At 38.3% G+C, this 18,233-nt stretch overlaps 1 protein-coding gene across 1 annotated transcript in view; it reads right to left on the bottom strand.

Moving 5' to 3' along the window:
• Positions 1-767: 767 nt before the first annotated feature.
• The window catches only part of TMEM64 (transmembrane protein 64), a 31,156-nt gene continuing 13,690 nt past the window's right edge, over positions 768-18,233 (bottom strand). Inside the window, exons 2-3 of the mRNA XM_063450331.1 lie at positions 6,238-6,393; positions 768-1,723 (exon numbers count right to left, since the gene is read on the bottom strand). Coding sequence (XP_063306401.1) covers positions 1,538-1,723; positions 6,238-6,393 — 342 coding nt within the window. The 3' untranslated portion in view covers positions 768-1,537. The remainder of the gene's footprint in view (positions 1,724-6,237; positions 6,394-18,233) is intronic.

Raw genomic sequence — 18,233 nt, 5'->3', positions numbered from 1 at the left:
GAATTCTCCAGACAGAGCGTTCACCTGTCTTAATTTGACAAGGGGGCGATCTTTACCCAATATTTAATTTTATATATTGCGGCCTCCAAATTGCTGGTAAGTAAATACAGTATATCTCCAGTGGCATCGTTCTCAAGTACCCTGGGTAATCACCTAGTACTTGAAAATGAGACCATACCTTATGTTGATTTGTAAGCCTGTTCGGCATTGTCAATCATTTCAGAGATTTAGCAAGCTAGGCTTCCCTTGCTGCACAGGGACAATATTGACCAAAGAGAATACATATAAACTTTTTTCTGTACACTGGAATGAGGCGGGCTACAGGTCATTTCAGAGTCTGTTTTGCCATTGGCATTGTTTGCTTTTTTTTTAAAATCTAGTAACAGTCTTATAGAGGGTTTTAAAATTGTAATTTTGAAAGGCCAACCTTCACAGTGAAAACCGATCTGATCTTCAAGTGATACTTATATCTAAATTAACTGTAGCTGGGTTTGGATGCTAGAAGAGGAATCGGTTTAACCCCTTAAGGACACATGACATGTGTGACATGTCATGATTCCCTTTTATTCCAGAAGTTTGGTCCTTAAGGGGTTAATTAGCAAGTTATTTAAATTATTAACACAGAAAAGATTTTTGTGACTAGTCAACGTAAAGCTAACACTTCTACGCTGGCCCCATAACCTACACACAGGATAGCCAAAAGGGGCGTATTTGCATCTGCCGCAGCAACACCCATATGTAAAATGGAGCATCACACCACCTTACAATATTACTAGCACAGTATATAGACGTTATTACTTGCTTGAAGTGATCACCTGCAATTTTTTTGTGGTAATATTACCTTGAAAATCGGGGGCTTATTAACAATAGGACAGAACTATCAATTTTGGAGAAGGCGCTTCAGGCTTGCCTAATCACTAAGTTTACCAAACAATGAAACCATAAAATATCATCACTGGTCTACACCCAATGCACAACCAGCAGACATGGCTTTAACATACAGAAATCTATCAACTCCAGATTATCATCTCCGATAGCACAGTTTAAACAAAAACAATCTGGTTTAAGAGCACTTTGTCCCACTAGTCTGGGTTTAAGTTTAAATTGTCTCCCTTAGAAGAAAATGGTCCTGTGGTTATACAAAAAAAAACACTGTCTAGGTATCACTAACAATACAAAAAAAAAAAAAAAAAGAATCACAACACAGGAACACCTTAAAAATTATATACATAAGTATATGCAGTAATAAATAAAGAGGCCCAGAAACAATTCATTTTAGAACGACACAGGAAAGTACTATGCATCGGTCTTAGAACACATAAGATAAAGTTGCAGAAATGCTTCCAACTTGCTGAGATGTTTTCATCAATGGAAAATGTGTACAAGTTCTCTGGAAATGTTTTTGGGAATAACATGCACTCCCATCCAGGAACAGGAATGGTGATCTTTAGAAACCATGATGTTGGCAATTTTATAAAAAAAAAAAAAATGAATTAAATTATAATAAAAGGCTTAGAACAACCTAAATGTTTAACAATCATACAATATTGATTCCTCCAGAAGACAGCAATGTCCTTTTGTTGCAGAATGCTGGTCCGTTGCCATTGAGCTGGCTGCCTTTAAGAGATGTCTTCAGTTCCATTTCACAAGCTATAATGGCTGCATTCAGCTCCACTTGAGCTCGATGGACAACATAAAACATAAGAGCTATGCTTATAACAATCTGTGGATAAAGACAGAAACAAGTTATTAGCGTTAAATATCTGCCGTTAAAGACAACTATTCAGCATATTGCAAAGCTATACAATTATTAATATTATTATTATTATTATTTATTTAGCGCCAGCAAATTCCGTAGCGCTGTACAATGGGTGGACTAACAGTCACGTAATTGTAACCAGACAAATGGACGCACAGGAACAGGAGGGGTTGAGGGCCTTTCTCAATGAGCTTACATACGCAAGAGAGTGGGGTATAGTGACACAAAGGGTATAAGCAGGGGTAATAAAATAGGTTGCTAAAAAAGTATTCAATGAGAACTTTATTATTTATTTTTGACAGTTGCAGGAGAGGAGGCACATATTAAATAATCAGTCAACTTCTGCAAAAAACTCAGAAGGTAACTGTTCCACTTGCATTATGGTGTCCATGGGGAGCAGGAAAGGTAGATTTAACTTCTCTTAACCTGTCCCTTGCAGGAATCACCATATTTTTTCATGAGGTCCTTTTCAGCTCCTAACACTTCATCTGTCAGGAGCCAACTTCAGCGCTATATTGTTGCACATGCATGAGAAAATTTTAGAGAAATTCCAATACAAACTTTATGAGCATTTTTACAAAGATGCAATATTTTTTTTTTAAGTGGCACAATTGATTTATAGATTTTTTTTATTTTTTTTTATCAATTTGCATAAATCTGATAAAAGAACAAAAAAAGTGAACAAGCAAGCGGAAACACATCTTTTATTTATTTCACACCCTTACACTATGGTCTCTCCAATATCGGCCTGGCAGTGATCCGGATAAATACATTTATTGTCTACACAACACTACCAGCTTGTGCAGCGTAACACACTACTTCGGCCTGTCCTCCACCCCGCCTCTGGTCTTCTTTGATTTGCCCTGCATAGGGACGCTTCTCCAAGCAGGGCAAACCTTCGCAATGACGCTAGCATGTCACTCTGTTCTTATACTCCCTAACCAGTGCTATAAGCATCAGCTAGGGTGTTGCCATAGCAACTACAGTGCATGTGCTGTGGTTGCAATGCTCGGAAGAATAGAAGGTCCTCATGTGGGAGGTCTTTTCTGCTCTACCTCAGCATTGACAGAGCAGGGAGGAAAAACAAAAACATTTTTCAAATGTCCAAGTAGCAGTCATAACAAACGGTTAGTAGCCCTTTCTTCTTTTACTGGACAAGTAGCATTGAATAGGTTAAAAAAAAAAATAAATTAAAAAATGCAGTAACCACCCTCAGTTTCCTCCCCTCCTAGCTTTATAAAGATCAACTCCACTGTGAGTCCCCACCAAGTGTTTGCCTTTAAAGGCACAGGTGCACTTAGAGGCTCCATATGTCTAAGGCACATCAGAGTTGTGTTGCATTTAACATAGAGATTGCAGAGTGCTAAGCACATGCGCAAAGCGATCTCGGTGTATGGTGCCATTTTTTCATAGGGATCCTAATGTAAAGATATTTAAACCCAGCGCTATCGGACCTCCAGGTGCAATTCTAATTAGTTACCAGTGTGCGCTCACCAGTCTTCTTGCACACTAGAGGCAAATTAAGGTTAAACAAGTTTCTCCATAGTGCAAGGCCAAGGGATGCGGAATAGTAATCAAAGCTACTTTTCATTGTTTAAAGCTTTGTTTTTAAACAGGTTTTCAGTTTCCACACATTTTCATACATAGTTATTTTATTAATAAAAAATGATAGTAACTTTCATTTGTACATTTAATGTTTATGATGTAGTCACATGGTGATGACGTCATGTTGGCGCAAAATTCAATATTGGTATGCTTGTATTTCTTACACACACACACACACACACACTTACTTGATAAAGTCCTGTGTGGTGAAACACATTGTGGATTATTTTAATACTATTTTAGAAAAGGGATATTGGCTACTTTTATACCGTGAGTGTGTCACGTTCCTTTTTACTTCAATTTGGTCCTCATTTTATATTGTTTGGCATCACCAAACAATTAATTCCAGGTTTGCCTGCTCAATTAAATAGTAGTAAAACACCTATATATTACTCCTGATTTATCCTATATAGAGAGAGAACTATTGTTTTTTTTCCTGTGTTTTATGGCCACCACGCTGCTGTGATATCAGATTACATCTTCACACATATCCTATAAGTGGGGATAATTACCACTGTATGCCAATTACACTAGAGCTTGTATTAGTTCTGGAAAATGGGAGTAAGACTACATAAGATCTACAAACTATTACAATCTATATACTTGCACAATTTCTGATCTGCTCCTTCTACTTTTACCGTTTCCTTTTTTTTTTTTATTCTTTAGTATCTGTTTTTAATGAGAGTATGTTTACTTGTGGCATTCAAATATTTTTGGCACAACCTTCCTTTATTTTGTTGTATTATCCTATAACTGTAGCCCAGCATACAGTATGTCCAGAGGTGTAGATTTTGAGGTAAATATGTTTAGGTATCCTTTAAAGGAATAATTCCTGCAAACATGCATTTAACATGTGTTCCAAAATATGATACAGAGAAAAAAAAAGAAGAGGGGCATCGCCTGACTAACATTCATCTGGAACAACAGGTACTCAAGAGTAAATAGCCCCGGAGATCATGCTAACCTGACAACATGAGCACTTCATGACATGACAGTTTTTTTAAAGCACTGATTAAACCGTAGACAGCCGTCATAGCATGAAACAAAAAATAAATTGCTACCAATAAATTATATCATCTTTTTCATCATCTGTCTGCAAAAAGGTGTAAATGCCATAGTGGTATAGTTTAAAGAGGCAGTCACTCTAGATTTTGTGATCACTGAGATCAATAATGTGATTAGAAATATTATTCTGCTTCTGCCAACAAAGTCACAGGAATCAACTAGCCATCAGAGAGGAGTGAGTCTGGAGACTGTGTGTAATCTCTATGGGGCTCTACTACACGAGTTACATGTACACATCATAGAAGCCTACCTTCCATATATAGCCTTTACCATTTTGAGATGCATGCATGCTCGCTGGCAGAGCACCAAATATTTTAATGATACAGTCGTTTGTCTGAAACAAAGTATAGATCTGTGATGTTAAGAATTAGTCACATTCCATAGGTACCTAACCTTGGACCACGGACAATTCCGACTACAATGCAGTCTTTGGTCACCTGTTGTCAGATTGCGGTACGTGCTGATGACAGATGTCCAATATACACAGAACTGACATTCGCCTGCCCAGAACTCTTGTTCCAGGCTGGCTTATGACGCTTCGTAGTGGGAGTGAAGAGCTTCATATTTGTAGCATTTTATGGTGAAACACTGCAGTGATTTGAAGTGGTGATGGTGCTTGGAGAGTACCTGAAGTAACCCTTTAAATATAATCAATGTTATTTTTAAACTAATGCAAACTAAAGAACACTATATATTAGAGCTTTACTGAGCAAACACGCTCCTACAGCACATGATTAAAATGTAATTAAGCAGAGTCTGATGTATAGTGTTGTGTTACAAAGAGGTGCTAGATCCACTCATGAATTATAAAACAGGACATACACTGAATGTACACTGCATGTGTTCAACAAGGAAAATGACACTTTAAATAATAATGAGACCTGCGTACTTCCTGTTATGTGATAGAATAGCAACGATAAAACCTTTTTTTGGGGGGGAGGAGGGGAGAGGGTCTTGAAGGGCTGAATTTTTTCTATGCAAATAAAGAAATTGAAGAAAATATCAAACAGTGATCTAATTTATCAGAAACTGTAAACTGAAAATGTGTTTACTTAAAATAAATAAATCCAACATTTGTAGTAAAGATTTAAAAACAAAAAATCAGGTAGAAAGAGGAACTTTTGACTATATGCCTATTTTTGTGTTATATTTTACAATGTACATATAGGTCCATGTATCTGTAAGTATTCTCCAACGGATACGATTTTGGAAGATCATGTACCAAAATAAGTGTTCCCAATGCTAATTCAAAAATAGAGTCGAATAAGCTGCATGCACTGGGCAATCGGATGAGCAGCATGTACTGTGAGTCGTGTCTGCTCTGCTCACAAAACGTGTTCTATAGCAACTTCAAAATCCTTGGTTTTCTAGCTATGGTAAGCTTAGGAGGCCTTCGCAAGACCAGCAGACAATTATGGTAATTACAGACGAACAAAACTGGCTAAGTGAAAACTTCCTCCATTGAAAGCCATACGTTATTACCTCTTCCAAGATAAGCTCTGCAACGCAGGCGGAGTACATTGGTTGTGAGCTTTAGCGGATCATTCTCAGCCAGTGTAATAAACCCTTAACTTCCAGGCATACCTCAATGCAGAGTTTCCTGCTCTGAAAAGGAGGACACTGGCAGACTACAGGTATGTTAAACCCGTAGCACTAGGGCATTCCTGACCATTAGAGCGCACTGTAGTTGTTATAGTGCCTGGATGTTCTATTACATTTAAGCCAACAAACGCATGTGTCATATGCCAAAAAACACACCGATTACAGTAAGAGAGAAAAAAAAAAAAAAAAAAAAAAAAGATTGTTACCTGCAAGCTGAAAATGAAATATCCACTAACACTTTGTTCAGCAATGACATCCTCCATTGTACGCAATGTTGTTCCCAAATAGGAATTAAGCAGCTGAGTAGGAAACAGGCCCACAGAGGAAGCAGCAAGATAGTTGGGTAATGATAGGTCTGTAATCTGAAATACACAAAAATATAAAATGCTGTTAATGCAAACTACGTCCACGGATACCAATTGATGAAATGTGAAGACAAATATTGCCATGTAACAATGCCTGCCATAGCAATCTATGTACTTATGGTGCACTAGGTAAACATTTATTGTTTTAGATTTTTGAGCTACATTATATAGTGTGCACACTCCTACATATTCCCATGTGTGTCTGCCTATAACATCATATTCCAGAGAATCACAATGTGAAAAATGTAAGAAAGAAAGAAAAAATAATTATAAGAAGATTTAGTCAGAATGCTTAGAAAACCATTTTTCGAACTTAATGGAATCTGGTGCAGACATACTTAGTATAATTCCCAACAGAACTCCTTCGGTATACTTCGGAAACATGAAAGACTGAGTTTGCCCAACTGATCCGGAGGTTTCTTAGGTCCTACTGGTGGTACATTAGTCAATTGAGTGGTTACACTAACAAGAGATTATTTTTGTGCTCTTCACATTTAGTAGTATACTATGTATATCATGAAATAGCATATTAATTACCATCTAGACCATTACCAGGATGTGGACTGCAATTTTTTTTTTTTTTGTAGTAACAGTAATTATGGAGGACACTGCAAACTTTTGAACAGGACCTCCTTCCGTATTATTACAGTGTTGAGCTATATTTAGATCTAATTAGCTATCTTGAGACTCCATCAATTAGTACCACCGATAGCAGAATAAACTGGTCCCTATTATAATGTTAAGAGTCAGAACACTTGGCCAAAGATCAGTCAAATGCTCAGATTCAGGTTGTACCTCAGCACACAGACAACGCGTGAGTACTTGGCTATGTCTCTATTGATACTCTCACTGTATAAACATTTGTAACAAGTATCTATATACTTTGTGTTATCTCTATGGGTATTAGTTACTATTCTGTTCTCTTGCCTATTAGGAACATCCACTTATTAGGCTTTATTTTGTATTTTCTTTTCTTTATTCCTTATATATTATTGAGCATTAACTCATTTTGTGGGTACCTACACAACTATAGATTTTTTTTTTTTTTTTAATTTTTTTTTTTTTCAAAAAAATTTATCACAATAGACAGTACAGGACAGTACAGGACTTATTTAAAAAAAAAAATATAGACAATAAAACAATAAATAAGTTTCGACAGTACTAGCCCTCTAAGATACTGAATCTTTTAGTTTATTACCCTTAATTATAAATTGGATGACATACCAAATTTAGTATCTTTACTTCAACTTGAGAGAACCTTAAATAGCTATTTACTGTCTATGATAAACCATGTAAGCATAAAAACAAAACAAACAAAGTCACACACAACTATAGATTTTAATCATACTATTAAAGGTTATATTTTATTAGGGCACCGATTTCCCCTCCTTTTTGTGTTTACTACTTTTGTAGTCTCTCTTGGGTTAACCCCTATTCCAGTGTATCCCCTAAAGCTTCCATTCCTTTTCTTTGTTTGTTCAATACCATGAAATAGCATAAGCATCCAAAACCATCCACATACACTAAAGAACAATAAATATTTTGTCAAACCATAATGCTCAAGATTTAAATTGTTAGATGTGAAAAATGTTGTCTATTCTATTCAAGCTGACAACATGATTTTCGGTAACTTATTTTATTTAATTATAAAATATTTTACCAGGATACATTGAGATTTCTCTCGTTTTCAAGTATGTCCTGGGTCCACAAAACATTGCATTGTTACAAAAGTGTACAATACAAAAACAAACTATGACATTATCTCTCTCCAAACATCTGATCAATTACATTACTATGACCGTTAGAAAATGTTACTTTTGACACCAAATCCTAGTAGATGATAGAGGCACAGTTTAAACCGCATAACCCCCTTTGTGATCATGGTTCTAATAGGTTGTAAGATATGTCTATTGCTACAGTATCAAACCTTTATCATCCACAGTCAATGTGTCTAAAGCATTTACTGGGGTGAGGTTGAGAGGAAAAGCCTTCAGCAGAAAGGAAGCTTGTTACTCTTTATAAGGACACTGGAAGCACCCAGACCACTTCAGCAAACTGAAGTGGTCTGGGTACAGTGTCCCTATTGCACTTAGTGCTGCAACATAAAACATTGCAGTTCCAGAGAAACTGTAATGTTTACATTGCAGCCCTAAGTCTGCCTCCAGTGGCCGTCTATAAGACGGCCACTAGAGGGCTTCCTGGGTTAAAACCGACCTTTGAGGTGAGCCACGAGGGGGCGTGGCCTGACTACAGAAGCGGACGGTCGCAGGTCTGCTGAGTTCCGGGCCTAATAACGGGAGAAATCCACTAAAATCCCTTGTAAATCGACCCAAACACGACCCGAACAGCCCCAGCTGCTTCACCTACCGAGATGGGGCGGAAAGCGAAAAAGTTGAAGCCTGAAAAAAGCAAACCGGGCACACATTGGCGAGCTGTGGCGGAAGGCCCAAGAAGCCTCTACCCATATCATGGCGTCCCTCCATGGGGGATGCTCAGACTTCTATAGCGATTCCTCAGATGAGGAGCTTACACAGGCCGCACTCAAATCGCCTCCGACCCGGCAACAGCCCCCTCCACCTGCCGCTGCCCCTACCCCAGTGAGCATGGAGGCCATCAGAGACTTGATGGCGGATCACCATAAAAAAATATCGGAGGAAGTGGCCTCCATTCGAGACACTCTGACGGGCCTCAGCGGACGACTCGGGGCTGTGGAGCACACCGCGCAAAACCAAGACACACAAATCAGGGAACTACAGCAGGTTAGAGCGCTGCGGAACCGGTCTACGCAGAATGACCTACGATATGCCGAGATGGAGGATAAGCGCCGGCTGAAGCACCTCAAGATCAGAGGCATAGCAGACACTATCACGGACTCTGAACTGCCCCATTTTATACGAAGGCTTCTTACGGTACTACTCAACCCAAAGCAAGCCAAAGCGACGGCACTGGATGAAATGTTCCGCATCCCAAAACCTGCCAAGGCCCCAGAATCGGCCACCCGGGATGTAATCCTGCCGTTTCAGACTCAAAAAGACAGATCTGCAGCCCTGACAGCAGCCAGGGCCCAACCGACCTACCCTTTCGAGGGCATGACGTTAAGGTTTTATGCAGACCTCTCGGGGGCAACGTTGGCCTGGAGGAGATCCCTGCACCAGCTCACTTCGCTCCTACGGGAGAAACATATCAAATACCGCTGGGGCCCAGCTCACACCCTGCTGGTAACGAAGGGCGATGAAACGCACAAACTACACAGCCTGCAAGAAGCACCGGCGATCCTGGAGCTGCTCGGCCTCCCTCCGATCATACCAACCCAGCCAGCACCCAGGGACAAACGTCCGAACCCCCCCAAGTTGGGAAACTGCCAGCACCGTCGACTTTGTGCCCAGAAGACAGGCCGGAACCACCGCCACTGCCACAACCTGAAGGACAATTTGGGACTATGTGAGTTCCTGGGACATTGCCCCACCATAAAGGACTGCATTTAAAAAGACTGCCTCACAATACCCTGCTTTACCCAGCCGACTGACCCAATTGTTTGCACCCCACCGATATGTTTATATCACCAGAGTTTTAGGTGGTGATGGTGTCATCTTGTCATACCTGAGTACTTCCACTGAGCTTGTCACTGGGACCGGCTTGCGCCCCCCCTGCGCTAGACGAACTCCCTCACCCCCTGACACAAAAGGCAGCATCCTGCCAACTTGCTATGATGCGCACGACCCAACTCTGTCACACACCACATACTGCACACTTGAAGAGCAAAACTTAAGGGAAAAGAAATGATATCACACGACAGGTACAGGGGTGACGGAGAGAGAGGGGGGAAAGAATACATAGGATATAATGTGACGTAGACGCTTGAACCCCTAGCTCTACCCTCGTGCAAGTGTAGTTTATTCTTTTATTATCTGTTATTTTAGACGGTTCTCACAATGCCTACCGAATGCAACTTAGGATGTAAGCTCAAAACTCGACTTAACTGACAAGATGACTACCAGAAACAACTACTGAGTATAGTTCTTGATATATTCATGGGAGATTCTCACAGACATAACCTGTCTAATGCGCATACTACGCTTTCAGAGCTTTTCAGCGTAACGGCCACACAAGCTGATCGCACCTCCCTTTACAGTTTTTATAAGACCTACTAATCTTAACTGTTTAGGCGAGCAAGGGACACATAGCGTAGACTGACTGCCCTACTAACCACACTCTTCGAGACTGTCTACCCAAAATGGCCCATGTGAGGGGTTGGCAGATCCAGGACTGGAACTGGTACCACCGTCAGGGCAACATCAGCGGACATTCCAGTCCCAAGACAAAACCCACACTGTTTATCAAATGTTATAATTTGTTATATTATGTTTATTTAGACGTGCTACCATTTTTATACCTAGCAGCCTAATGCTTGAGGCCACATCCATACACTAGGCGACAGCCTACCGCCTTCACTACTTTCTCCACTTGCTCATAGCTCGGCAATAGAGTGCAACCCAAAATTGTATTATATTATGCATGTCTACCCTGACAACATGGTTCAGTGCATAGATAAGCTAGATCAAAACGTTGCGCATGTATCTATCTGCCTACCCTACACAGTTAGCAAGAAACCCTCGTGTCTGCACTATCCCACGCTTTAATTACCTGCCTTGTTTTCCATGCAGACAAGCGTGAGCCAACATTCATTATACAGCGATAGTGTTCAGCTAAGTAAACCTGATTCATCAACATACTTCATTACATAGCAGTCAATGTTCATCAATATTCGCAAATGTTAAGTTTGTTATACTGTTTGTCTCTCAAAAAAAAGAAAATGTGCATGTACTTTTGCCACTGCTCAATTTATGTGACTACATGTGTACGCTGCTGTGGCGTTTGAAATGTTGTATACCCACTTGCACAACAAAAATAAAGAATTAAAAAAAAAAAAAAAACGACCTTTGAGGGTCATCCTGCGTCAGATTTTTCCCCATAGGAAAGCATTTGTTCAATGCTTTCCTACGGGGAGGTCTAATGCACGTGCGGCAGAGCATTAGCGCCTGCTTGTCAAGGGATGTCAGAGGGGGCTGAGCTTCAACCCGATAATGGACATCGGCGCTAGAATCAGATAAGTAAGGGTTTTTAAACCCTTTATTTACAGGGGGCGGGGAGGGTGAGGGTAGGTGATGCAGCAGGGGGAGCGATAGTGCATTAATTGGAAATCAATGACAACTCTGTGGAAGTCTGGCAGTTGGTTACGGTTATGTTTGAACACTGAATTAGAGTATCCTCGGCGATAAAAAAAAAAAAGAAAAAGAAAAAAAAAAAGGCTATGTGTAAATGATGACATACCTAGGCGGAACAAATAGTCCATCAATCCTCAATAATGTGTCAAAATTCCAAATTTATTGGAACCCCAGAACAAGCAAACAATGTTTCGAGTTTTCCAAACAGGTCTTTATCAAACTTACAGCACTGCTCGCCTGTTGTGAGGTTCCAGTACATCTGAAGCAATGATAAACTACGGAGAAGTGACAGACCTATTCTGCAACACAAGCACAGCTGTGCATCTAAATATCATACTACAATCAAAGAAAGGTGACATTTTCCCATGGTCAATGCAGTGTTATTAGATACTTTAAAAAACATCCTATAGGCCACTACCAATAAATGGAGTTTACAATATCAAACTAAAAAGTTTGAAAAATGTTTGTTAGAAGTGTTATTAGAAGAATTTCCAACTACACTTCTGTTTCATACAGATTAGACACCAGGAATGAAGTCTGCATTTTTGGTAAAGGTAATATCAATGGTAGCTAGTCCTCATAAAGTTATAATAGGGAGGAATAAAAATAAGGAAAGTTCGCACATAAAAATACATTTTTAAATTTTACAAGGCCTACTTAAAAATCACCTATCTCAGCAAACATACATGAGGATTCAGCATTATGTATATATGGAATGCAAAATGAATGTGATAAACGCAATTTAAAAAAAAAAAAAAAAAAAAAAGTGTCATAACTAAACAATGTGTGTGTGCAGTTCCTTAATCTATATTATGCATAAATGTGGTCACTACGGCAGCACCATTCCTGCAAAAAGCAGGTGTGCACCCAACTCCTTTTTGCCTTTACTAAAATAGGGATGTAAAAAAACAGATAAAATTCATATCTTGTAATACTTTTTTTATTGGACTAACAGATTTTTTTTTAATTACAAGCTTTCGGGAGAACCTCCCTTTCTCAAGTCTAAAGCATTTCTGAGCAAGACGACACATACATCACTGGACTAATACGGCTACAATCTCTACTAGAACACTAACAGAGAGGAAGGCAGTCCGGGATAGAGGAAGAAGTTGGCTTACTGGTATGGCATGCCATGTTACAAAAAGAAAATCCTATATATTGACACCCAATACAATTGGTTTACCTACACGAGTTAAAAACTAAATGCTGTTCAAATGCATTTATGGTACTAGAAACTTTCAGTGTTTGTAACAGAATTTTATATTTTGAACCCTGATAGAAATGACATGCACTGAAGTTTTTCTGGATCACAGCTATTAAGACATGCTAGAAGGCGGCAAGACTAAGACCAGACACAGGCTCATGAAATATACAGGTTGATTTGTCTTATCAGGAGACACCTTATCAGTCAACCACTTAGATTTCAACTGCACTACTAACTGGCAAGTAAATATATTAAAAGGCCTTTTCTTTGTATCTGCCCATTTATAGAATGCCTCATAATTGTTGTGATCAGTGAAATTACATAAAATTTATATAAATAAAGGAACTGGTTTACACAAGGAAATTAGATCAAAAAGACTTCTCACAAGTTTTGTACTCTTTGAAACACGTTTTTCTCAATACTTTTTGTAAAAATGTTCCACTTGCGGACCTGATATTACATTACTGTCTATCTTTATATCACTTTTATTTAGTAGGTCAGATTTTGAATTTTTTTGCTTTACTAAAAACAATTTATTTAACTCCTATAGTGGTCCTTTAAAGTCGTTTGTTAAACTGTTAAAACAGATAGTTTTGTTTGTGACAGTCGAAGCACCATAACCACTGTTTATCAGTATCCTTTGCAGTGAGGTAGTAAAATCTGTAGTACACTGTTCTTTTTGCTCCAAGGCTGACTCCTAAATCTGTAAGACTGTAAATCCTGCTTGTAGTATGTTCTTTTTAAGAGCTTTATAGGAAACCGCATCCATTGCAGTCAGGTCGTGAGATCTGTATTTTTTTCAGTTTAGAACAACCAGCAACGATGAATTTGGACATCTGGTTAAAAAACAGAACTATCAAGAGGAAAAAAAAATACTACTTTTAACTGTTGGAATCAAGAAAACCGGTCTGAAATAGTTGAATCTGTTTCTCAAATAGCAGAGACAAGTGACAATTCATAGAAAAAAAAAAAGAAACGCACACACTGCTACTCCATCTTCTTCTCAAACAAAGAAAAGAAAATATGATGACAGCTACTTATCATTTGGATTCACAAGTGCCAGAAGTAAAAATATTCCTCAAGCACAATGCGTACTTTGCAATAAAATATTGCCAAACAGTTCGTAAGCACCTAAGTGACCGTCATTTTGAGCAAAACCACCCAGAGCACAAAGATAAAGACATTGCTTTTTTTAAACGAAAGGTTCAGGAGTATCAGAAGACTAAACAGTTTAGGAGGAAAAAAAATGTTAAAATGATAATGAAAAAGCCACTCATTAAAAAGGTTTGTGCTACAGCACAAATGTTTTTTGGGGGGTTCCACGATGTTGGTCTACTACTATGTCAAAGGGTTCCACGGGAAAAATTAATTGGGAAACCCTGCCTTAAAGTAAGCATGCACCTGGGAGCCCCCTGGCACCATAACAAATTCATTAAGAGCACTGTACATGATATAGGTGTGATAAAGGCTGCATAAACAAAGTGCTTAAACATGGAATTGTGCAGTGAGACTGCTAGGGCATGGTCTGTTCACCAAAACTGCTTTATTAAGCTGAAATTGTATTGGTACCTATAATGTCCATTTAACTTCAGTAACACCAAAGACATCTGCGTGAAACAAAACAAAACAAAAAAAAAAAAGATATACGTGCAGCCATTTATTACTATGTATATTTTCTGTTTACTAACAATGTTACTTCTAGTTTGATTCTGCTTGGCCCATACACTGAGCAGCTAGTCACCGAATAGAGTTTTTTCAAATGAGTTGTGTTATTTTTCTGTGGTCTGTACTTGTGTTTGTCACATTACTTTTTTCCTTAAATCGTAGGGCTTCTCTCAACCGAAAAATTCAGAATATCCAGACTAACTTGTACACGCTTAAATTCCAATACAATACCACTCCTTTAAAGAGTACAATAATTTTCATTTAGGGCTTAATCCTGTCAATAGTTAGCTATAGTTAAGTTGATAAGAATAACATACATTTGTACAATTTTAAACTTAAAGGAACAATACAGTGGCAGGAGTACAAACATGTATTCCTGACAGAATAGTCCCGATGTGGCATTTTAGGCGACTAGCCCCAATCTGATCGCTCTGAAAAGGTGATTTTTTTCCCCATGCAAAACTGGTCTTGCCGCACCCGGCTCAGCCTCCATGGCTGAGATCATCAAGCTTTATCTCAGCCAATCCAATGCTTTCCCATATGAAAGCATGTGGAGGCCATTGCGCATGCACAGCAAAACAATGCTGCACCAATCAGCATCTCCTTATAGAGAGATGTTATTCCCTCTATCCAATTACACACAGTGTGGAGGAAGGGGTGGCAACCTCTGTATCCAGCACAGACACACTGCATGCAGCCGACACGTCCCACACTCATTACACACTACAGGGGAGGACAAAGGGAGAGATACTAAATTACTAATTAAATCCAAATGGCAAAACAAAGACAAAAATAGAGAGTTCTGACTATATAGAGAAGTTGGAATTGTTTTCGAATCAACTATTTTTACCCCATTTGAATTTAATGAGGGAAAATTCAGAGCTTAGAGAATAAACCTGCCGATGTCGAACTTTCTAATTTTAAATTTTTTTGCATGAGGGCAAGTAGATTTGGCTATTACTTTAGAGATTTAGAAAAAGTAGATTTATTTGAATTTTATTTTTTTCCCCCAATACCCCTGTGGAGTTTTTCTTTAAGTATGATTTTCATTTTCGAATGATTCGTTAAGCATCTCAAATGTGCTTAAATGGTAGGGTACATAAAAAAGTACACAGGAAGCTAGGATTAAAATATATGCCTATTTGGAATGTGAACAAGCATGTTAATGTTGTGTCATGAAATGTACCTCCTTATATCAATCATCAAGTATTAAATAAATGCCAAGTTTACTGCTGCAGAAAAATGCTACACTGAAAATAGATTAACACGATTAGTGATGCCAAAAAGGCCTTCTTCAGGTTAAAATCAACAAATCAGATAGGTACTAAGCCGGCACCTGCCGAAAAAGGACATGTTTCTACAATACCAGCTTTAGGTGAACCAGGTACCTAAGTAAGACAATAAAAGGTCACCTGCTTTAAAGGAACACACGGATGTTATATATATATATATATATAAAAAAAAAAAAAAAATTAAATGCCAAAAGTGATATGGGGGCGATTTAGATTAACTTAAAGTAATTTTTCTTAACTTAAGTATCTCAGTGCATCACTATTGCTGCGGCCGTCTCTTCTCCCCTGGCTAAGATCATCATTACTGATTATTTCAGCCAATCATTAACACTACGTTAAACTGTACTGAGGTGGACATAATATGGTTTTTGTAATACAATGTACAAGTAATCTATGAAAAAAAAAAAAAATGATTTAACAATTTGCTTTTATGGCTCATAACAGGGTATTCGCTTATGGTAATCATAAATCACTTTAATGTAATTTAGATTGTATTCTCAGGAGGATTTTCATATATTTGAGATCAGCACAAAGCACTTGATTAATCAAATATATAATTAGCTTCAATTCATAAGAACTTTAAAGGAACAATAGTCACCTAAATTACTTTAGCTAAATAAAGCAGTTTTAGTGTATAGATCATTCCCCTGCAATTTCACTGCTCAATTCACTGTCACATACAGGAGGCTCTGGCAGGGTCTAGCAAGCTATTAACATAGCAGGGGATAAGAAAATCTTAATTAAACAGAACTTGCAATAAAGAAAGCCTAAATAGGGCTCTCTTTATAGGAAGTGTTTATGGAAGGCTGTGCAAGTCACATGCAGGGAGGTGTGACTAGGGTTCATAAACAAAGGGATTTAACTCCTAAATGGCAGAGGATTGAGCAGTGAGGCTGCAGGGGCATGTTCTATACACAAAAACTGCTTCATTAAGCTAAAGTTGTTCAGGTGACTATAGTGTCCCTTTAAACATTTTTAAAAATCTCTAGTTATATAAGTACCAATATAAGAAAAAACTTTTAATCCATAGATTTTAATTTGATATGATTATAACATTTTTGGTTATATTGCAGATCTGATATGTGCTTTGTGGTATCCATGCCTTTATAAGATTTGATGTAAAGGGACGAGATATATGTTTGGAACTTTGAGTTCTTATATCTCTTTGAGCCTTCTGGGCTCCATTTATTTTTGCTTCTTACCCTAGTTTCCTTTTCTGGCAAGGACACTATGGCCAAATGCGGACTGGAGGTGGAACGCAAATTCATTAAGTTCTCGGCGGAAATGGTGCACCAAGAATGACGTCACAGAACCGCTGGACGATTCAGAAAACCTGGGAAATCAATTGAGAAGATAGGATACCGCTGGACTAGAAGGATACCACCTCCCAAATACTCACTTTATTAATACATATACAACTGGTTCGTTATATTGCTGCCTTATTATTACACAGGGTTTCTGCAGCCACCATTTCAAATTCCTAGAATTATATCGCAGGTATGTGTAAGTGTATGGCACTTATTTTTGTGTTAAAGGGTTTACACTTTGCCTATGTTTATTTTTGTGCACTTAGTGATTAAAGACAATGAAGATTTGCAAGATTATCATCTACAGAGGCTTTTTGTGGCTAAGATTGGTATGTGAACACCACAAATAGGAGTAAGCATTTTTATTTTTTATATTCCTCACCAAGATTTTATTGGTGTTTTCACACTAAAAGAGATATATATCATTTTGATACTCTTTTTGTCCACACAACAGTTTTGTTTTCTATTCATAAATACATTTGATAAGGAAGAATTTCTAGCACAAGAGGGTATGGCTTATAGTGCTATTTATTTATTTATGGTGCGCAAACACTATTAAGATTTGAGCATGCAAAAAAATACAGCATATTAACAAGTCAAAAATCTAACAAATGCATTAAAGCACATGGGTGTTTAGAGTGTCCTTTTAACTAACATTCTAAGCAAGATCTTTAGTTAAAGGGTTATTCAAAGCACCATGACCATATCTGCTTTTAGAAGTGGTCATGGTGCTATGAATCTGTATGTGCATCATTTCTGCTCGAGATGCTGCACATCCACATATATAGGCACACGTCACTTGGGCATTAGCAATTGGAAGTTCTGGGCTTCCTAACAGGGCATTGTCAATTAATTTTTTAAAGGGATGACGCAAGCCTTTAAAATCAGGTGAAATGTCTGTTCAGATAAGGAGAGGAGATTGGAAGTGTGGGTTACACAGTTGCCCTGCTCTTTAAGTAAAAGCACACAAAGCCTGGTTACCGACACATGAACCAGGCTTCGATCTAATAACTTTAACATGGCCTTAGAAAATGCATTATAGAGAGGCACAAAGCTAGGGAAAAGGTTTCAAAAGCGATAAATTGTCTATAGGTGGAGAAAATGTAGGACTGTCGCAGTGATCTTTGCAGGACTCCTAAGGAAA

This window comes from Pelobates fuscus, chromosome 4 (assembly GCF_036172605.1).
Source record: "Pelobates fuscus isolate aPelFus1 chromosome 4, aPelFus1.pri, whole genome shotgun sequence".
Classification (NCBI taxonomy): Eukaryota; Metazoa; Chordata; class Amphibia; order Anura; family Pelobatidae; genus Pelobates; species Pelobates fuscus.
This window is presented reverse-complemented; position numbering and strand designations above follow the sequence as displayed.